Genomic DNA, 22,748 nt, shown 5'->3' with positions numbered 1-22,748 from the left:
TAGTGGTGGTGGTGGTACGTGATAGTGGTGGTGGTGGTGATGATGGAGGTACGTGATAGTGGTGGTGGTGGTGGTGGTACGTAATAGTGGTGGTGGTGGTGGTGGTACGTAATAGTGGTGGTGGTACGTGATAGTGGTGGTGGTGGTGGTACGTGATAGTGGTGGTGGTGGTGGTGGTGGTGGTGGTGGTGATGATTGTGGTGATGGTGGTGGTGGTACGTGATAGTGTTGTTGTTGTTGATGGTGGTGGTACGTGAATAGTGGTGGTGGTGGTATGTGATAGTGGTGGTGGTGGTGGTGGTGGTGATGGTGGTACGTGATGGTGGTGGTGGTGGTGTAGGTGATGGTGGTACGTGATAGTGGTGGTGGTGGTCTTGGTCATAGCTGGGCACGATAACAAAAAACCTTATTCCCGAGAACCGATAACTGATAATGAAAAACCTTATCGGTGATAACCGATCGGCGATGTAAATCCACAATTCCGATACTAGCTAGCGATAAGTCCGATAGGCGAAAACGATACTATATTGATATTTCAAATAAAAAACAAAGATGAATTCAAATTTTCATTATCTGTATTTTAGAAAACTTACAAAACCTGAAAACCACACGTTGACACGTACCTATGGACGGTAATACTAGAAACGTCTGAACCGGTGTTGTGTTATTTGGCGTCCCCACCATCGAAACACTGGTCTCTCGTGAACTGCTGAGCTGCGCATGCAGCAAGCGTACACCTGTACAGTCTCACAAAGATTCATAACCGTAATTAAGAGTTGCTGGAAGGCTGAATCAGACATACAGTACCACTACCACCATCCCCGCTGTTTCTAGAACGACGCTCTGTACGAGTTGTATTTATATGTACAGAGTGTCGTTCTAGAAACAGCGAGGATAGTGGTACTGTCTGTCTGATTCAGCCTTCCAGCAACTCTTAATGTGTTAAAAAGTTTTGTGAGACTGTACAGGGCTACGCTTACTGGTCTGAACATGCACGGTTCGCGAGAGACCAATGTTTGTAAACAAAAGCGCCAGCTTTTGACGATGAGACACCAAATAACACAACCCCGGGTGCCTTCAATACCATGGCATGCTCACAAACGAATATGGAATATCAAATTTGAGGTAGTGAATGATCATTTTGGGGGCAAAGTTAACTGATTTTTCTCTTTGATATATTGATATTTTAGTCTAACATAAAAAAATAACCTAGTGTTTTAATGTTGATGATCTAAGTACGAAATCTCTTCACCGAAGATATTTCATATCCCGAAGTTTTTTTCAAGCAACACCGGGCGCCCGGGCCACGCATTGGAAGTAGGGAGGAGACATCGTTTTTTTTTTCTGAGAGGCGGAAAAAAAGTAGCGATTATCGCTAGTTTGGTTACAAAAGTAACGAAGATACCGATATATATTTGAATAAGTAGCGGATGGCCGATAACCCGATTTTGTTATCAGCGATAATGTATCGCGATAACTTATCGCGATAACGCCCAGCTATGGTCTTGGTGATGGTGGTTTTCAGTTTTCATAAACAGAGAGAGAGAGAGAGAGAGAGAGTATAAAACCTGAGTTATGTCATGTCACGTCAGTCCGTCTCTCTCTCTCTCTCTCTCTCTCTCTCTCTCTGTTTATGAAAACTGAAAACCACCATCCGAGCCCTGAGGGACCCCACTAGTGACCGGCACCCACTCTGAGTTAAATCCGTCAATCACCACTCTTTGCTGTCTGTTGCTCAACCAATTCGCGATCCATTGGTGTACTTGACCGTCAATACCTATTTGTTTTAATTTGTAAAGTAATTTATGATGTGGGACTTTATCAAACGCTTTCTGGAAATCAAGATAGACTACGTCCAGTGATTTGGTTTCGTCGTAAACTGTGAAGAGGTCGTTATAAAAGGTAAATAGGTTTGATGGGCAGGATCTTTTGTTACGGAAGCCATGTTGTGAGTCCCCAATTAATGAGTGGCTTTCAAGGTAACTCACAATTTTGTCTCTAATTATGCTCTCAAGTAGCTTACCTATAACCGAAGTTAGACTAATGGGCCTGTAATTACCTGGTAATTTTTTGTCTCCTTTCTTAAAAATCGGTGTCACGTTAGCCTTTTTCCAATCCGAAGGAACGATTCCTTGTCGCAAGGACATATTGAATACGGTTGTGAGGGAGGAGAGTATTTCGCTCTTTGTTTCTTTGAGCAGAGTAGGATATACTTTGTCAGGTCCAGGACTTTTATTTGTTTTAAGTGATTGGAGGGCTTTAAGGACTTCATCGGTTGTTATTTCAAAGTTAGGCAATGCATGCTCGGGATTTACATTAGTACTGGTGCTGGTGGTAGTGGTGGGAGGACTGTTAGTATTAAACACCGAGGAAAAATAATTGTTTAATAAGTTTGCAACGTGTTGGCTGTCAGGCACTAGAGCACCGTCGCTGTTTGTTAAGGATCCAATTCCACTTCTGATCCGAGAGAGGCAGAGACAGATGCAGAGAGAGAGAGGTAGAGACAGAGGGAGAGAGAGAGAGGCAGAGACAGATGCAGAGAGAGAGAGGAAGAGACAGAGGGAGAAAGAGAGGCAGAGACAGATGCAGAGAGAGAGACAGAGACAGATGCAGAGAGAGAGAGACAGAGGCAGAGAGGCAGAGGCAGAGACAGAGGTAGAGACAAAGGCAGAGAGAGAGGCAGAGAGAGAGGCAGAGACAGAGGCAGAGAAAAAGGCAGAGACAGAGGCAGAGAAAGAGGCAGAGACAGAGGCAAAGACAGAGGCAGAGACAGAGGCAGAGAAAGAGGCAGAGACAGAAGCAGAGACAGAGGCAGAGACAAAACCAGAGAGAGAGGCAGAGACAGGCAGAGAGAGAGGCAGAGAGGCAGAGACAGAGGCAGAGAGAGAGAGAGAGAGAGAGAGAGAGAGAGAGAGAGAGAGAGAGAGAGAGAGAGAGAGAGAGAGAGAGAGAGAGAGAGAGAGAGAGAGAGAGAGAGAGAGAGAGAGGCAGAGACAGGCAGAGACAGAGGCAGAGAGAGGCAGAGACAAAACCAGAGAGAGAGGCAGAGAGAGGCAGAGACAAAACCAGAGAGAGAGGCAGAGACAGGCAGAGAGAGAGGCAGAGAGGCAGAGACAGAGGCAGAGATAGGCAGAGACAAAACCAGAGAGAGAGGCAGAGAGGCAGAGACAAAACCAGAGAGAGAGAGGCAGAGACAGGCAGAGAGAGAGAGAGGCAGAGACAGAGGCAGAGAGGCAGAGACAGAGGCAGAGAGGCAGAGACAGGTAGAGACAAAGACAACCCAGCAAACAGGAAACGTTAACACAATGTTGTTTTTAGGTTGCATCTTCGTCCGTCTAAAAGTTGCGCCATCAGCACGTAATAATTACGCTGTGATTTTCTGACCAAACTGTGACGTTTACGGGACGTAGGTTCTTGGTGATTTCCTGATTGGTGATTTTCTGACCAAACTCATGATTATATAATTGTAAAAATTATGTAAAATTGTATACTTAATTAGCATAAGTGATTTGACTTTCATGGATAAATGGTAATAAAGTTTAATTTTATATTTCAAATAACCTTAACCTTTTTATTAGTCAAATAGTCTTAACCTTTTGCTGTATGCGCCTACTGTCACGCCATCCACTAAATGTAAGCAAGAAACCAATCCCTTCACGCAATGGATCTCTGTTCAAGGGAATTGGCTTTTATTTTTCTTTCAGTTAGTAAGATTTATCATAGTGTTTGTGGCTACTGTACAATATATAACCTTTGTATCTGTAGCCTACTTTAAACAAAAACTGTGCATTTTATTCTTTCCTAATAATTCCGTAGCCTACTTACTTTAAACAAGAACTGTGCATTTCATTCTTTCCCAATAATTCCGTAGCCTACTTACTTTAAACAAAAAACTGTGCAATTTATTCTTTCCTAATAATTCAATGTCGATATAAAAGCTTATGTGACAGTCTTCATTATCAGTGTATATTACATATATCTAGTTTTAAGGCTCATTAGAGACATACATATTTAGAAGATTTAAATATATCCTAATGAAATTGTTCAGAAATATTCAGTAAATAGATACTACATGTTAAGTTTCCTAATCTGGTGTTTGGAATACTCTGGAGAGGTGGGAACAGGGCCCTAAAAAGTGAAGAGCATGTCCTGCAAAGGTAGCAAGGACGTTGCAATAAGGTAGCAAGAAGGTCCTCAAAAGGTCATGGGTACGTTGTTTCACAACGTTGTGACAACCTTTCTGGGAGTGGACAAAGTTCTGTTCCCACAACTTTTCACAAAGTCCCACACAACGTATTCGTAACGTTTTGACAAAGTTGTTGCAACGTGATATTGTTTGCTGGGAAAGGAAGAGAGAGAGGCAGAGACAGGCGGAGAGAGAGAGAGGCAGAAACAGGCAGAGACAAAGGTAGAGAGAGGCAGAGACAAAGGCAGAGAGAGAGAGAGAGAGAGAGAGAGAGAGAGAGAGAGAGAGAGAGAGAGAGAGAGAGAGAGAGAGAGAGAGAGAGAGAGAGAGAGAGAGAGAGACAAAGGTAGAGAGAGAGGCAGAGACAGAGGCAGAGACAGACAGAGACAGAGGCAGCGAGAGGCAGAGACAAAGGCAGAGAGAGAGAGGCAGAGATAGAGGCAGAGACAGGCAGAGAGAGAGGCAGAGAGAGGCAGAGACAAAGGCAGAGGGAGAGAGGCAGAGAGAGGCAGAGACAAAGGCAGAGAGAGAGGCAGAGACAGACAGAGACAGAGGCAGCGAGAGGCAGAGACAAAGGCAGAGAGAGAGGCAGAGAGAGGCAGAAAGAGATGCAGCGAGAGAGACAGAGACAGACAGAAGCAGAGACAGAGGCAGAGAGAGGCAAAGACAAGAGGCAGAGAGGCAGAGACAGAGGCAGAGAGAGGCAAAGACAAGAGGCAGAGAGGCAGAGACAGAGGTAGAGAGAGGCAGAGACAGAGGCAGAGAGAGGGACAGAGACAGAGGTGGAGAGAGGAAGAGACAAAGGCAGAGAGAGAGAGAGAGAGAGAGAGAGAGAGAGAGAGAGAGAGAGAGAGAGAGAGAGAGAGAGAGAGAGAGAGAGAGAGAGAGAGAGAGAGAGAGAGAGAGAGAGAGAGAGAGAGAGAGAGAGAGAGAGAGAGAGAGAGAGAGAGAGAGGCAAGGATGGGGGGGCAGAGAGAGGGAAGGAGGGAGGCAGCAGCCAATCAGGAGATATCAACGCGTGACGTCAATGCAGGGGGTGGGGCTAGGCTCCGCGCGACAAAATCCTAACAACCTTTCGTAAATATGCGTCCCGGCCTGCTGCCCTACACGTGACAGCAACTCTACGCGCTTTAGACTGCCAAACATACAAGTGAATGTGTTGGGCGCTACTGGTGGGTGTGTTCTGGAGTTTTCGGTCCTTTAAGGAATTATAGCCACAGGTATAACAATAGACAACGACCATTATGTATCTACGCATGTGTGTGTGTGTGTGTGTGTGTGTGTGTGTGTGTGTGTGTGTGTGTGTGTGTGTGTGTGTGTGTGTGTGTGTGTGTGTATACAGTTGTCCTAATCATTGCTATTTCTTGATTTCAATTTCATTTTATGTTTTGCATTAGTACTGTTTCTCTCATCAATTTACATTTTCCTTATTTATCGTGGGCAGGGGATGGTCTATCTGGATGGAATCGAGAGTCCTCCCTCCCCTAAAGCTGTTTAACTTTTTTTTCTCCTTTCTGTTACTGCTTCTTTCCTCAGGGGTGGCCGGTGGATTTATCCTCTCAGGGGTCCAGTGTCTCTGCCCACGCCTTGCATTTAATCCAGACCTTGATCTGGATTGGTTGGGGTAGGCTTGCAACCTCGCTCCAAAAAAACTAACCTTGCTAAAAAGCAAATTGAAATGTAGAGGTCGGGGTTCAGGTTCGTGCCTTGACCCCGATTCGGTTCTGCTTGGGGAACTGACCAAGCGGTGGGTTGACTCAATACACTCGCATCGCATCGGTTGATGAGCCTATGATGCGAGCGAGGCTGAACTAAATCTTGGCTTCATGTCTTTTGGTGCAATGTATGCTCCTACTGAGATGAGTGTAACTGAAGAGAATACTTGTTCTACGCGAAATTCGACTTTATTAGACCAGTGCCTCCTTCAGGAAACACTTACTGTCTTTGTGACAATGTTACTACTGTACTAGCACTGACAGTTGGATATGAGTTATGTGTGTTGGGCCCCATGGCTTTGGTACCAGGAACACCAACAGCTCTCTACTGCTGAATTTTGCATGATCCAGGAGGTTGAGCATTGTAGGTTCTTGGTACCAGGGACCAGAACTGTACCAGTGGACTTCGTATAGCAATGCTGGAGGGGTAGCTAAGGAGAATAACCTTATCCTTGTAAGTATTCGTCGGAGGATGCTCCAGACTGCAGGGTTTTCCGGAGTGCAGAGTTCTTTGAAACTCATCATAGGCTTGTTGCAACACCCCAGCTTCAGGTAAAGTTGAGAAAAATCTCGAAAGGTAACTATACTGTGTTTAATCTCGAGACTATAAGACTCAGCATGTGCTCATGAGTATGCATTTATAGTCTCAAATCGCTTCAGTGTGCTCAGCACCCTTGAAGGACCCTGTAGATATGTGGGATACCTTCAAACGTGAAGGGACTGCATCGAAGAAAGGACGTGATCAAGGAGGGGTTTTGCCTCAGAGGCAGGCGGTGGGGAATATCAAAAGTCGCGCTGCCAGGCTTGCTGGGATCCTCTGGAGCAATACATGGCTTTTTCATGTAGGGCTAGAGCTCTCCAGAAATTAGATAAAGAGAGGTGTGTCAGAAGTCTCGCTCACGGTGAGGGCCATTCCATTGCAAATGACTTCCGATCTGCCTAGCGAGCCCTGAAGAAGCTCTACTCCAAGTCTCCCTCTCAGGTTAGTGCTATACGAACAGCAGATGGCTGTCTCGTATCTGCCATGGTTGAGCAGAAGGCTTGTTGAACTGGGTATTTTTGAGGAGTTGTAAACGGCGGACCCTCTGAGCGGGCAGCTACCAACTGCTGGGGTGCACATAGCGGATGCTGTCCCTCCCATTGACGAAAACCTCTCTTGACAAGCTTAGAGAGGCCGGGGCAAGGATGAAGGGTGGAAAGCTGGTATTTGCAACATTAGTACTGAGTCAGGTAAAAGACCAACGACCCTTGTAGGAATCTCATGGAGTCGCCGGAGATCCATGTTCCTTTCAGTGTATTGAATCAAACGCCTGCTTGAGACTGACATAGGCTGCATGCGTCCTCTGATAAAACTCACGTCAGCGCTTCATCAGTATACGCAAAGCGCTAGATACCGCCAGTTGTTGACTTACCAGGCGTGAACCCAAACTTCTCAGGTTTTTGCGGCCACAGCAGCTGACTGCAAATCAGCATGAACAATAGATGGGCAAGCACCTTGCCAGGCACTCTGAACAATAAAGCGGAAGTTGTAGTAGTCCTAATGTTGCAGATACCAGCTGCCTTTCCGCTTCTCAACCTTCCTACAGCCTCTCTGACTTCGGCAGGAGAGAGCTGGGCTTCCGTTGATGGGTTAATCATTATCTGCTAAATGCAACGCAGCAGTTGGTAGCTGTCCGCTCGGATGGATCACCGTGTACAATTGCTCAAAGTACTCAATTCAACAAGCCCTCTGTTCATCTAAGTCTGACACGAAACAGCCATCTGCTGTTCGGATAGTGCTAACTAGAGAGGGAGGCTCGAATTTAAGTTTTTTTCAGGGTTCGATACCCATGTCTGAAGTCATTTGTATTGAAATTACAATGTGAGATGAGTAAATACGTACATATTTTCCGGCACCCCACCAGACAAAGAAATTAACTATATTCAAGTCTATATATTCACCCATAACCAAGGTACTAAAAAATCCTGCATGCATAGCCTTAGTGAGGTGACAAGTTGACAACAAACCACGCCCTGGCCCCACTGCAGGTACTCAAGGACGCGCGCTTGCCTCTCAAAACCTCTCAAACTGGTTGGCATATACCGTACACAATCCAGTCTAGCGATTGTATGTATAACGGTACAGGTAGTATATTAATTATGTTGAAGGGTGTGTGTGTGTGTGTGTGTGTGTGTTTGCCTAAAGCAGAAGTGTTCATGTTTGTACACTTGCTCACAGGGCATCGTTATTCTCTTCGTCATCCTCTTCTTTCACTGTCACCACCATCACTACCTCCTCGTCCTCTCCTATACTTTCCTATCATATCATTATCACAACCACCCTCCCCATCATTCACAGTCATGCTACTTCTCGTGACACACACACACACACACACACACACACACACACACAAAAAAAAAAAAAAAAAAGAATGTGAACAAATCCAATTGTTTCTGATCGTGAAAACGTCTCCAACGAGAAACAATGGCGCGAAATTTGAGTGTAAACTAATTAATTCATACTGCACCAGTTTTTTTCTTCACCAACGTTGTAGTACGAGTAAGGAATACACTATCACCTTCAGTGGCTCAGTGCAACATGAATAACTGAAATATTTAAAACTTGATCGCAACTTCCTTCACCTCAACATTCGCCAAGTCTTGGAGTCCAGTTCAACTTCGTAGGTTAGGTAGGTGGACAAACCACCTAGTCTGGACCATGGCATCTGTGTGGTCTGAACACCTATGAAAATCTCTCTCTCTCTCTCCTATTCAACGATAAACCCATTTAAACGATAATCCCATTCATAGCTTGCTTGTAATACTTCCACTGTACAATAGTTTAAGTTCGATCCCACTTGGAATATGCAGTACATTTTGGTCTCCCTACCATGGGGAGGACATTAATAAATTATGTGCAAAACGTGGGACAACATAGATGATCTTGCGCAACAAATCTTACGATGAAAGGTTTTCATCTTTTAACTTGTTCTCCCTTGAGAAACGTCGTCTCCGAGACATAATGGCACACAACTAAAGTATAAACATGTAAATTCAGACTGCACCATTTTTACTTCCCCAACGTTGTGGCGCGAGAATGGAGTAAGCTCCCGCCTTCAGTGGTCGAGTGCATTAAAAAATAAGCTCGACCACCACTTCGTTCAACTTAATATTCAATAAAATAGAAATAAAAAGTGGTATTTGATTTCTTATTTCACATGTTTAAGGACAGGCCATCTAATCTGGACCACAGGGCCTACGTGGCCTGAATATCTATGTAAATCTCTCTCTCTCTCTCTCTCTCTCTCTCTCTCACACACACACACAAGTACTCACCATGAGATGTGAAGCCGTTTTAAAAGCTGAGAATGTCATGAAAAATGCTGTCCCCTGTAAAAGCACCCCACACAGAAGGCCGGGGCGGGGAGCGATCTCGCCGGCTTCGGGAGGGCTGCCCTTGTTCATTTCTGATTTGCTAGTTTCTAGCAAACTATACTAACCATGAACCTGAATTGAACGAAAGAAAATGAAATGTTTAGGAACCTTTAAAATACAAGGCAATGGGTGTTCACTCCGTAATTATATGACTTCTCATGATTGAAGTAGACATTTCATACGTTTCATTCTGATTACTTATCTCGTGTCGGCCAAAAACAATGATACCTGCTGATGCTGTCAGACAGCACAGGTGTCTGGTTAGGTTTCCCACGGACACTTTCATTACAATCATTGCACTCTAATGGTACTTACATATTCTTCCACAGGTTAGTAACACCACATCCGTAGCTCATAGTCTATTATAACATGCTTTACTCTGAAATCGTTGGCAACACTGTCCACCTCCCAATGGCCGCCGCCAGAGGAGGCGACGCGCTTTCGTAAACATTATCCCCTATTTTCAAGAATAAAAAAAAGTCCTTGAATTGGATTTTCAAAGCGTTTCCATGACTGTTGAAGGTTTGTAGAAAAGATATATGAAGAACTACTTATGTTTCATAAGGTAGGTAATGAAATACTGGCACGGTACTAAATCGAATCTTAACCCTGAAATTGCTCACTCAGTCAACAAATGTGCATTCAGTTCTTTCATTGTCGAGCACTGTTATCTCTTCCTTTACCACCACATAAATTCCAATGTGGCAACAACTAAGGGAAGTATCTCTATAAGTTCCTTGGTAACAACACTAAGTAGTCCCCTTGAGTAATAACCAGAGGCAGGTGTGCACAGCAACACACAAACACAATGACAAGTGCATGCGAACTTTATTCTTTTTTTGGCCATCAGCCAACCAGCAGCATACACACTGACAAGAAGCGATACATGCCAATGCTACATACTGTGGAGGCTTATTTACTCACTGTCATGATGCCATTGGTGTTGAAGGCGGTGAAGACCAACATGTACGAGATTCCTAGATGCAGGACATTGCGGAAAGCCCTCTTGTCCTGTTGCAGTTGTAGTTCGTGCTGCTCTGCTGAACACGAATGATATAATGGCGAGTCTTCAGGTGCACATTCCACAGCGTGTAGGTCCGGCTCGGCCTCGGCGGGGTCAAGCATCAGAGGCCGCAAGTCATCCATGTTGTCTGACCCGGGAAAACTCTTGCGGCGTCGGAAGTTATGCATAACTGTTGTCCTTTAGTCTGTTTTGCAGCACTTCACTGATTCAAAGTACGAGCGTTTCTCATTTTTTGTTGTCTTCATTTTTATATGTATGTATAATTATGTACCATATATTATTACCTGTAGAAAAAAAAAACTACGTATTTATATTTATCTTCAAAGTTTCCATCTGCATTTTCACAAAAGAAATATACATATGGTAAAGAAAGAAAACAAAAAGAACAGTACAGTAGATTATAAATAACAAAATAAAATGTGGAAAATAACAATTCCTGCAAAGACCATTGTTCTATTGACTGGCCTGTACTATGGGTAGGAGTGCTGTAAAATGTAGGGGGCATGTCCAGCTTTGCTGTGAGCATAGGAGTGAGGCAGGGCTCTGTCCTTGCCTCATTTCTGTTCAACTCATGCATGGACTAAGTCTTAAACAGAGGTGTGGATCAAAGTCATTGTTGAGCATTTGTTGGTAATACCAACATTACTGAACATGTTTTTGCTAATGATGCAGTAATTCCTGGGGATTCACTGGAGGTTCACTGCACGAGGAGGCAAAGCTCCTAGGACTTCGTCTCCAAGGCCAAGACCAAGGTACAGGTGTTTGAAGGCTTATATACTAGATGAAACAGTAGTCTTTTCATGTGTGTGTCGGGTAGGTCATTTTGTGAGTCAAGCTGAGGGGCTAATGTGATGGAGATGAGCACTGGGGCCTTGCATGGTGGCATACACTAAAGAGTATGCCACCAATTTTATTTACTTTACCTATCCAGATAAGGTTGGTTTAAATGAGGTCAGATTTGGTTATTAATTTGATTTTTTGTGACTATGCTACCCGAGTGTTTTGGGAAGAGGGATGCTGGCAAGGGTGAGCCAGTATTTTGGGATTTAAAACTGGCAATAGATTCTATGCTCAAATTTTAGTCTTTCCTTTTGGTAAGGGGGTTGAGGGGAAGCATAGCCCTCATAGAAGAGCATGCCTTAGGGTCAGTAAAAGATAGGCGATACATTGTGATTTATCAAATGTATGATAATCTTTTGGTGCACTTGTCAAGTGACAATAATTCTCCTCAGTCAGCTCACACAGCCTTCCTGTCTTTATTCGTCCCATCCTTCCACCCTACCGCCAGTGATTAATGTAATCAATGATTTAATATTCTTTAGGTTCAGTATTTTCAGAGCCGCAACTGCTTTTCTAATAACTCTTGAGTATAATTATATTGTTTGAATGCAGTTTTCCTCATAAACTCCTAGTTCTCATACAGGGATGAGGGTGAAAAATATATACAGGTTTGTGACTGAAATGGTTATCAGATTCTTAATCAAGAGATCAAAATGTCAGATAAATAGGGTTTAGTTTCATTTTAGGATCCTCTTTAATTTTTTATATGAGGTGGTAAGTTTCCATAATTCTGAGAGTAATCAAATTAAACACACGTCAGACACTCTTGGATATGTTATTATTTTTATATTAATGCAGAAAATAAAAATCAGATAAACTCCTAAAACAATACTGTATCTTAGACAAGACTTTTTGATCACTTGCCACTTCATTATTGATTCTTGGCTACATCTGTCTTCTTGGCCCTTCACTTCAAGTCAGTAGGTTACTATTTATTTGTGTCAATAAATTACAATAAAATTCATAAGTACTCCTGCTGACTTCCAACCGCCAATGACAATGGCCAATGGTGCAGTGGGAATTGCATTATATATTTATCATAAACAATTAAATCTAATGGAACCAAATCTAACATAATTTGATCTGACCTAACTTAACTAAATCTAACCTAACTTAAATGAACTGGTGCCTCACAACCAAAATGCGATAAATGGAAATAAATCCCTTGATATATCCCCCCAGACCATATTTTAAGAAATTAACATCTCACGATGGAGTGGTTTGTGAGAGCAAAGCATACGACAGTTTGTTGTATAAGCACAATGTACTTCATATTGCCCAAAAGGTGTCCTTTGTAGTGAGACAGGCATATTCCTGGAATAATACCAAGGTTACTATCCAAAGACAAAACAGGTACAGGTAATATTTTAGCATCTACAGTTACTATTCTAGCTGTATGAGTTTACTATCTGATAGGTTTACCTGCGGTTGTAAGTTTAAGAAAATGCAGATCAACAAGGTGTGGGTTCGCTGGTGGCCTTGGTCTGTGTTACTGAACTGTATAATTCTGAATATTACCTTACTTTCTGAATTTATCTAAAATTAACACATGCTCAAGGATTCCACTGTAAGCTGATTTGATATAATTTCTCAAAATATTGAAAAATTTCTTCCTACCAAAAACTATGAGGGACATCCTTGAAATTCTAGTGCGAAGTTAATTGAAAATTTACCCTGGAGGGTAGCGTCCATATGTACACGCAGGTGATAGTGTTTTTCATACAGCTGATAGTATTTACGTGTTGGTTCACTTTAGACGACGTGACAGTTCACCCCTGTGCCGCCTCGCCAAGACGTGACACGCCCCCAACAGGTGACAACCACAGGCTGAGAGGGTGTCCGCGGGGTGTCCACGGTCACCTGGGAGCGTTAAGGACTTGCCAGCACAAACACAGCGAGCTCAACATGTATGCAGTATTCCGCAAGGAGACAATTACAGTCTCCTTGGCACCCCGCGAACCAGCCAGGCAGCTACACACAAGGCCAACACGACACAAACACTGCAGCAGACGCTTTTTGGAGCCTTTTATTTTCCTTTTTAGCATCCTTTAATTCATCTGTTTTCTTTTCCTTTCCTTCCACTTCTCTCTTCCAACGATCTGTTACTTTTTATTCTGTCTGTCTTCTGAGATCTTGCATTGTTTGGGTCACGAAATCTTATAGACCATAGCATATAGTTGATTTGTCGTGGGTGCAATGCATCAGAAAACAAGGCGTATTAAGCTTCCAGAAACATTGGGGGTTTAGCCAAGGCCTTTGGCTTGGCCAGGCACAATAACACTTTTCCAAGTGGCGAGTGGCCGTGAATACGTGAATCGGACGGAATCAAGTAGGGATGTAGTACGTTTCGGTTCGAGTACTTACTCGGTTTACTTGGTTTTTGGATTTGAGTGAGTACTACTCAGCTTACTGAATTCTTGGATTTGAGTGAGTACTACTTAGTTTACTCTGTTCTTAGATTTGAGTGAGTACTAAACTCGGTTAAATTCTTGCAATTCAATTAATTACTTCATCGATTAAATCCCAAAATATTTGGGGGAATTTAATCGATCGATCGATGACTGTAACTATAATTTAATGAGCAAGATCCGTATATAATTGACTTAGTAAGTAAATTTATAGATCATCAGTCTGCGAAATGATCGAAACTCATTATCGCAGTTAAAAAACCGATTATTGATTGATAGTTTATTGTTGCAAGTAAAACAACAAAGAAGGGAGGAGCATGCCATCCCAACCCCCAGGCAGTACAGAGTGTGATTATACAACTAAGGATACATGTGTAAGTAGCACCAGGAAACTAAAAAGATACAATGGTAGGGGGCAAATGCTGCGCAACACTGGTGGCGTGGAATATGTTTAGGTGTATTAATGGGGAATATTCTCTGGGACTTGTAACAATTACACTTCAGACAATACTACTGTTGATAAAAAAATGTAGTTGATCATTCTCGTTGTTTTATTTATTAGTAAACGATGGAAAATAAATAACCATTGCAATTAATTTAAGGTTCTCATTAAAAATCTTTCTTGCATGAAAGTCCTGCAAAATCGAACAGAATTGGACTATTAATTTTATTTATTTATATTACTATATTTACTGATTATCTGCTCAGTCTCGCCATCACAGCGCCTCTTCCCCAGTCCTTGCAACCTCCTCCTTTTCGACTTTCAGAGCCTCCTCCTCAACCTGTCCAACCTCCTCCTTACGTCCACAGGGATTCTCCACAGCCCCCTAGGCCTTATGCCTTCGAAAGAACGAAGAAGGATAAACAAAGAAAACGATTTTAGTGAGGTAAACTGTTATACTTTTGATTTCACCAGACGTCTGAAATTTTGGATAATGGTGCCCTATATCTATGGTACATAACATGAGCCCAATGATAGCACTCACAGGGCAAGACCACAACCCAAAGTAAGAGGTCAGGGGCCCCCAGCCTCAAAAGCCTAGCATCATTTTCTCAGCGACACATAATAGGCCTCTCGACGGGATTCCGGACAACGCTGGTGATCCAGGGTTAATCACAAACACCTTCTTCTCGACTTCTATAGCCTTCTCCTTACCATCCACAACCTCCTCCATAACCCCCCAAACTGTCAATTTCTGTAACTTCTTCCTCGACCTCCTTAGTCACAAAACCACCTCCTCAACTTCCACCTCAAATCAAGAACATAAGTAATTATCAAGAGGCCAGGAGGCACAGGATGGTTCCTGTAAACTTATCCTCTCCCTCTGCATCTATGAACTAATGTAACCTCTTAAAGATATCAAGATATCAATCATATTGAACAGCTGGGTGCTGACTGCCCGATTAACTCTTGTCTGCAGATTCATAGCTAGGTGCACTAACCCCTACACCACAAAGAAATGTAGCAAATTCATGAAGTTGAAATAATAGTAGTGACACTATGGAAGATGGAGGGCTTAAGGCTTAACAAGGTACTGTGTGAGTGGGAAAAAAACCCGACCCTTTCCCACTGCAATGGTCCTCCACCTTTACAGCCTGTAAACACTACCTTGATTCTTCTTCTTCTTTGTTTAAAGTCCTTATTTTTCCATATGGGGTTGGATGGGTCAATAGACACTGTCGTCATTCATCTTGGTTTGGAGCGGGACTTTTATTGCTACAGGATACCCCTCTTGGCCGGCAACTCCAATTTTCAGCTGAGGGGCTGGGTGGATTGCCTACCATGGCCAACAAGCCCTACCTGCACAGGTTTGAAGTCAAAGTTGTCCCTTTCCTAGGTGAACTGCCTACTATGGCTATGAGCCCCACCTCACTAGGTTGGATTGGTGAAGTGTCAGGGTGTGTTCACATGTCAGTGGGCCATGCACACAACACTTTTGGGGCTCACACCTGCTCTGAGATCCTTCAGGGATTTAACCTGGGACTGCAAGGAGGGCACAAGGAAGCATTCTGCAGGTCTTGACAAGGAAGAGGCTGTGTGTTGGCATGAAAGACTTATGCACTCTGCTCTATTTTTGTGGAGCAATCCAGTGGCTGCAGCTGGAAGCAAGAGATGGCAAGCAATCTCCTACCTCACTACAGCACTAGATGCATTCCCTGTCCTGATGTGAAGCCTCAAACACTACCTTGATTACTAACTAGATAGAACTGATTTGATTTATAATCAATAGTCAGATACAAATATAGGCTAACTGTTGAATGGCATATTATGTTTTAAATCCGGAGACACTGTATGATAAAAATCTGAAAATGCTGTGTTATAAAAAAATCAAATTATTTTTTTTCTGAAGTTTTAATGTACATATAACAATCCTTTAATTTTTAGTACAAAAAACACAAAATTAATTAAAACATTATGCTTTCCATCTTCAAAACTTCAGTTAACAGTGTGCCAACCTACACTCCTAATCCAATAAAACTTATGAGTACTGGACAAGTTTATGCAGCAGCTTACTTTAATTTATATAAATACATCATAAGATATACATACAAAAATGAGTTTGAATAAGCAAAGCTGAAGACCTCATGGCTATCCCATTAATGGGGACTGTGGAGGGAATAAGGTGTCAGACAAGGGTTATGTACATAAGGGAGATCACAGAGATATATGATATATGCCTTTTTAAGTCTCAGATCCATCCAAGAAAAAAAAAGAAAAAAAAAAAAATCCATGAGTTTGCTGAGCTTCTCCCTTTTGAAATTTATAACAGACCAATAATTCAAACAAACTGATATTATGGAATGGATAAAATCAATATAACATCACATTTCTTCCCCACTCATAAAATTTGCATTGTTACCCATATGGGGCAACATACTGGATGCACCAAGAAAAAACTTAAGAATGGGAATAACTCTTATTGAAGGTAAAACCAGTGAAGGACACAAAGACTCACCCACCATTCCATTGCTGTCACCTAATACCCTGGTATGGGTAGAACAGCAGCTTCCTTGCTGATATTTTATGTCATAATTTCCTCAAAGATTACTAGGCTCAAGCTTTCAAGCTCATAAGGAGTGCAACCTTGGTGTGTGATTTCTACTTTATAAACCTTGCCCACTCCATTCTATTGTTCCCCTTCTGCTTTAGCTAACAACATCATTTGTGCTTTTTGTTTTGGCACTATTGTCCTTTTTTCTCTCAATATGATGCAGGCTATCATCTCAGTGTGCTTTTATGTACCTGCCTGACAATAATTTCTACATTTTATACCTCTCCTGTGTATTTCATGTACATAGTACATGAACCTTGAATAACTAGATTCAAAGGTTTCAGTCTTCCAAATCAAAACGTGTGATCACACAAAATTGCAAATATTATAAAATATGAGAACCCAACAATCGATGCAGCTTTGATCTAATAAAAATACACTGTATCAAGATTCCAAAACTAAGGCAGACAGTTTTCACATTTTTTTTTTTTTCCCATAGTGTTTTAATATTTGTTTGCGCTAAAATAGCAGACTACATGATTGTAGTGATGATTTAATACATACAATTTTCTAACCCAAGATTTATTACATTATATATCTCAAGACATGAAGCGGTGGCTGAGAGGTCAGCATGTGGGCGCAGAGTCCGGGAGGACTTGGGTTTAACTCCTGCCCACCGCTACAGCTGACAATTTTCAGTCATTGCCAAGTGGCCGATGACAGCCCAAATCCTGTTCTTATGAACATATATCAACCCAAACTCTAGTCACCAGTGGAACTCGGTGAAGAGGATCAAGTGGAGCTCCAAGATACATATGTATATGTACAACATGAGAAAAAAAAGTACAAAGCTCACTGGTCATGTAGAGGCCAAGACACTCAGTTCACAACCAAGAGGTCATGGGTTTGAATTTTGGGTCAAGTAGTAATTATTCAGCCTTGCATTCTTCCACATTATAGTCCCTCATCACTTTTAAGGAAGTTGGAGTTATGACCCTGCTTTCTAGGAAACTATATGGAAACAAGGTCAGACTTAAAATAGCTATCACATGACACTATAGATTTCTGGTTTACATTTTTGTCTGCCAGTATCTTAATTTGTGGTAACATCACTAGGACAATGCATATGTTGAGCATTGCATTTCTTGCAAATTACACCTTTCAGGTACATCCAGCAGTGCTAAAGAATTTTTTTTTTTATCTTTCTGCTAGATTTTAATAGACAAAAAAAGAATTGAAGGTGTTGAGAAGAATTTTCACCATGAACAAATGGGATTTTAAATTTGTCAAAAATAAATTACCTTTCCTTTCCATTAATGGCCTATTCGCATTCGAATATGAATATGAAGATTATGCATGAATACAGTTCTAGTTTCTATGTTACAGGTCATTAACTAAGGTGTGGAGTTAAGCTCATCTCATTTATATAATTCAAGATCCATCAATGATAGCATGTCCCTTTTAAAGAAATTATTACCTTTCCATCAATATCCACTTTACAAAGCTGAAAAAGGCTTTTTCTCTTTACAGTGATATGTGTATGCAGGTATTACATATTACTCCTTACATTGCTATGAAGTTGAGTGCAGTGTTCTTGGCACTTAAAACATCTTATATATAAATAGGGTATCAGTCTGAAAAATTAGAGAAATAGGGGTGCCATAGCATGCCTAGGTGGATCAAGGTTAAGGTCATATTTCCATTAACCAATGTACATTTGCCATCATCTGATCACAGAATTATGGAGGTTGTTCATGTATAAATTAAATGATATACACACAAAATATCTTTCAAAAAACTTCTCAAGGTTGTTCAGGAATAAAATTCCTAAGGCCAATACTCAAAAGTTCAACTGTATATCTGATAAACAAATATTACCACATGACTGGGCATAATGAACACTAATTAACACATCTGTAAGTCTACATACTGATTTTCCCATCTCAGTGGCCAGTGATATTCCATTAGCCTTTAAGAATAATTTTTTGATTATAATTGTTTCCTTTTAATGCTATAATTCAACAACAAAAAAAAAAAAAGTGATTTATTGCTCTATTTAAAATATGCATTTGTTTGAAATTAAAGCAAGGTCTTTAATCTGTCTGTCTGTTGAGTTTTCATTAGCAACTGAAAACGTGATAAAAACACACACTGGATGCATGACACAACCCAAGGGGAGCTAATACACATGACAGGTTGATGAGGTTAATCATTTACTCCATGTAGGGTTTGCAATGGATCCTCTTACCCGGGTAACTGTAATCCTCTCTTCAAAACATTCGCCTGCTCCATAGAATGCCAAAAGCTCCTCAATAGCACGGTCCTCTACCTAGAAGAGCAATGATATGGTGTTGAGACTAAAATATTGTCAGCTCTATAAATTCAGTTATTGCAATGCCAGAACTCCCAGTGGTCTCTACTTTCTCAGGTTCATGAACTGTATCTTTACAAACCCTACTCCTCTAAATCATCTACCTTCCTTTCTCCAAGGTATTCTAAACATTGTTGAACATTTTACATGCAGTTTTAGATAGGAATGAGGTAATGTATTATGTATATCACTTTTGCCTTTGAGAAAATGGAGAAGAATCTATGCAAGGGTAGGAAAGTTGTGTGTTGCATTCATAGATTTAGAGCAGAATATAATGCTTAATAGTAATGTACACTCAGCCAAAAAGTATCAAACACCCATAGTTCAATTGGACAGAACTTAAACAAAATGTGTGGGTTAGGTGGGTAATATACCCAATTCTAGAAAGAAAAAGAAATAATGGCATGAAGATGTGCTTAACTGAATACAAATGGAGTGGAATAGATCCTGGTAGCAAAGTTGTTTGGAAATGATGTCTCCTGTTGGCTGAGAGTGAGATTTAAGTTGAAAAAGGAAAGGATGAGCTCAGATGAAGTTAATGGAAAAGTAAGCTGAGAATGAGAATGGATGTTCATAAAAGTGAGACTTGATTATTTGATTTTGCAGCACTACAAGACATATGGGCTAAGAAAATTTGGTGTGAGGTAGTATTGTGGGTGAAGGAAGGTGTAGGTTTAGTATAACATGTGAGAATGGATGGAGAATTGAGTTATGCAATACAATAACTGAGAGGGTAATGTTCATTATGCTGTGAGAGCAAAGGAAGGACTTTGGTAGTGGAGGAGTGGATGAAACATGGGAGGTGGCAGAGAGGCTTCTTGAGTAGGACTATATGAAGCTGCATGAGAAAGGTAAAGCCAGTGTTGAGGCAAGCACAGGAGGAAGTAGAGGAAGTATGATATTTTAACAAGACATAAAAGCTAAACATAAATAGATAGATAAAATTATATATATATATATATAAATGATAAAGTACAAATAAATATCCACTCTACTTAAGTAGGCTGGTTCAGCTTGACATCTGAATAGGGTATAGAGAGAAGCTGGTATAAAAATTACTGTAGGTGGCAAAAATCTTTCTGAACATGGCTGAGTTTGATATCGCCTTTTGAAAACATACAAACAAAACAAAACAGTAACTTACCTGGATTAGAGAAAGAGGTTTTGAGCGTTCTCTCAACAGGTTGTCTGAGCGCGTCTCCTCTTCCATTAGTATGTGGGTGAAACTTGGTGCAGCACAATCACTGCTGGTTGCTTTAATGGTTAACTGCCCATTGTTATTTAAGGGAGGGCTGTTGATGGTGGATGTTGGAGAAGGTGTGACTGCAGACCAAGCTACTGATTCTTGGTCCTTGTAACTGTTGCTTGGAGTTCCACCATTCCTAAATTTGACAATGGTAAAGAAATATGAAAAAAAATGAAGTAAAAATGTGAAGATGGATAACATAGTACAGAGAGAGTAAGGCATTAATGAAAAGATGAGGATATTGGCAACATACCTAGAGAACAAAAAAATACTTACAGAGAGAAGTTAAAAGAAAAATGGGGGAAGGTACTTGCAGAATAAAGAGGAATGGTAGAGTGCTTGTCAAAAGGGATGAGATGAAGGAGGTATGAAAGAGGAGTTTTAAATTCATGATGAATGAGATTGTGGGAGAAAGCAGAAATGATCAGTATGGGAGTAAAATTGAATTCATAGTGACCATATCCAGAGGGGGAAATGAAGAGGGTGAGACAGAGGGGGCAATTAAGAAATTAAAAGAAGGAAAGGCTCCTGGCATAGATGTTATAACACTAAAAAACTGAAATATGGGATAAAACAAATGTAGCAACTACCACGGGGGGGAGGGGGACTTAAGCTCACATATATTGGTCAATTACATACAGTCTTAGTCTAATGCAATATTTACTTGTTTTGGATAATGGTAGTCGGTCTGTTCTTGTTATCTGGGATGTTGATTGGAATGCTGTTCTTCTTAACCTTCGTCATCTCAGACATCATAATGTTTGCCAGACTACTGGTATCAGAGCTGGTATCTTCTGTTCCTTTTTCTTTACCTGAAATATAATTCAGATAATAATAATAACTGTATTGCCATATCATTAGTATCATATTTTCCAACATATAAGGTGAACAGCATATAAAAAGATACCCATAATATCTATTCAAAATGTTGGCTCAGAGATGTGTATATTATCTGTATAAGATGACCCCCGAATCTGGCGTCACTGGGAGGTTGCTGCCTTAGCAACACTGAGCAGTGGATTGATACAGGTCTCTCTCAGTTTCTGATGTATCAATTTATGATATTTCACGTATGATTAACCTAAATTACTACCCATTTTTTATTTATTTATGATTGTTGTAACTAACATATATGATCATCTGAGTGATCAGCTGAGCACACCTGAGCACAGGGGGAGCCAACAGGCATTTGTTTCATCATCCGAACAGTTACCTTAATTTAACATATTCTCAATGTTTTCAGATACTTTAAATGATTGATATCAAGGTATATGATATATATTAAAAAGAAAATTTTAGATTTCTGAAAGCATGTATCTTACCCCAGGCGGGAGAAGATGAACCCCATGGGCAGGGAGGCACTTTGACTTTGTCAGGTGGTGGGGTGTTTGCGGTTTCACTAATCAACCTCTTCCGCTGCTTTTGAGAGAGCTTTTGTATCTTACTGAAAAACAAACAAACAATCATATACATGTAAACAAATCATGAAAACTCAAACTATGCCTCAAAAAGAGCAAAATAAGGAGTCAGGCATATGAGATGATCTGCATACAGTACAAGGGTAAAAAAGAAAAGTGCTTCAATGATATGTGATACCTGAACTGGCAATGCATTATAAAGTGGTTGAATGTGTGACATGGAGAATCCTTGTATAAAATGGAGGGAACAGATGACTTAGGAATTTTTCAAAGTCAGACTGAGGTATACAAGGTACAAGTCATGCAGTGTTATAAGGTGGAATAAGAGAGATGATGATGGAACAGATAAAATAAAAAGAGGGCAGTGGAAAACATGGAGTGTTGGTACGGAATGATGGTATGGCATAGATGGGCACAATTTTTCTTACTCCCATAGGAATAAATCATCAGTTCCTGTTAAGGTAAACTTTTTAGGAAATGTCTAAAACTCATTAAGTTTTCATTTCTAAAGTACCTGTTTTTGGTGGTGTGAACAGTTCGCTGTGCAGTGGATATGGATTCTTGTAGACTTGGAAACTTGGGGAAAGAGCTCTCTTCAACCCTGCTGCTGGATGACACACTGAAAATAGAGACTCTCCTAATATGAAAGGTATTTACTTTGATGCATAAAAGTATCATATTACACTGAAAACATGCAGCATGGGAATGAATACACTGGGATTTGGATGAACATGATACAGCCAATCAATAGTAGTGTCTATGGCCATCAGATTATATTGCTTCTACGGTCCTCTACATTCTCTAAACATGGAATGCATAGGAAGCTTAAAATCAAAACATTCTCATGTTTTAGAATCTTAACATTTATAGCAATGTAATATTATGTACTTACTTTGAATATGTATTTGTGTCCTGAGAATTTTGTCGTGTAATACCTGCAGACTGAAAAATGTCTAAACAAGTATTTTCTTTTGCAGGAGATTGTACTGGAGACTTCACTGTTATACTGACTGGCTGGCTAGAAGTGCTCTTCTTTTTTTTAACTTTCTGCCATGAAGCATTATCTGTAAATGATCATAAAACCTGACTTTCAAATGAAAATATAAAGCAACTGGTTTTCGAAGGAAACACAT

General features: G+C 41.0%; 2 protein-coding genes and 1 long non-coding RNA gene across 12 annotated transcripts in view; 1 reads left to right on the top strand and 2 right to left on the bottom strand.

Annotated features, from left to right (window-relative positions):
- Positions 1 to 13,431, bottom strand: part of LOC126999954 (UNC93-like protein MFSD11) — a 38,677-nt gene extending 25,246 nt beyond the window's left edge. The window contains exons 1-2 of one of the 6 annotated variants that reach the window (XM_050863147.1): positions 13,414 to 13,431; positions 10,240 to 10,623 (exon numbers count right to left, since the gene is read on the bottom strand). In XM_050863147.1, coding sequence (XP_050719104.1) covers positions 10,240 to 10,506 — 267 coding nt within the window. In that variant the 5' untranslated portion in view covers positions 10,507 to 10,623; positions 13,414 to 13,431. Of the gene's footprint in view, positions 1 to 9,216; positions 9,388 to 10,239; positions 10,624 to 12,852; positions 13,209 to 13,413 lie in introns of those variants that run through there. The other 5 variants (XM_050863144.1, XM_050863146.1, XM_050863145.1 and 2 more) reach the window with 5 other exon arrangements.
- The window catches only part of LOC126999957 (uncharacterized), a 24,853-nt gene extending 2,117 nt beyond the window's left edge, over positions 1 to 22,736 (top strand). The window contains exons 1-3 of one of the 4 annotated variants that reach the window (XR_007753677.1): positions 13,492 to 13,606; positions 22,152 to 22,264; positions 22,593 to 22,736. This is a non-coding gene — a long non-coding RNA (uncharacterized LOC126999957). The other 3 variants (XR_007753675.1, XR_007753674.1, XR_007753676.1) reach the window with 3 other exon arrangements.
- LOC126999953 (inhibitor of Bruton tyrosine kinase-like) overlaps positions 15,922 to 22,748 on the bottom strand; it is a 36,190-nt gene continuing 29,363 nt past the window's right edge. For both annotated transcript variants that reach the window (XM_050863141.1, XM_050863142.1), the window contains 6 exons: positions 22,508 to 22,679; positions 22,130 to 22,234; positions 21,520 to 21,641; positions 20,862 to 21,009; positions 20,096 to 20,333; positions 15,922 to 18,909 (listed from right to left, as the gene is read on the bottom strand). In XM_050863141.1, coding sequence (XP_050719098.1) covers positions 18,790 to 18,909; positions 20,096 to 20,333; positions 20,862 to 21,009; positions 21,520 to 21,641; positions 22,130 to 22,234; positions 22,508 to 22,679 — 905 coding nt within the window. In that variant the 3' untranslated portion in view covers positions 15,922 to 18,789. The remainder of the gene's footprint in view (positions 18,910 to 20,095; positions 20,334 to 20,861; positions 21,010 to 21,519; positions 21,642 to 22,129; positions 22,235 to 22,507; positions 22,680 to 22,748) is intronic.

The sequence above is a fragment of the Eriocheir sinensis genome, chromosome 17, assembly GCF_024679095.1.
Source record: "Eriocheir sinensis breed Jianghai 21 chromosome 17, ASM2467909v1, whole genome shotgun sequence".
NCBI lineage: Eukaryota > Metazoa > Arthropoda > Malacostraca > Decapoda > Varunidae > Eriocheir > Eriocheir sinensis.
This window is presented reverse-complemented; position numbering and strand designations above follow the sequence as displayed.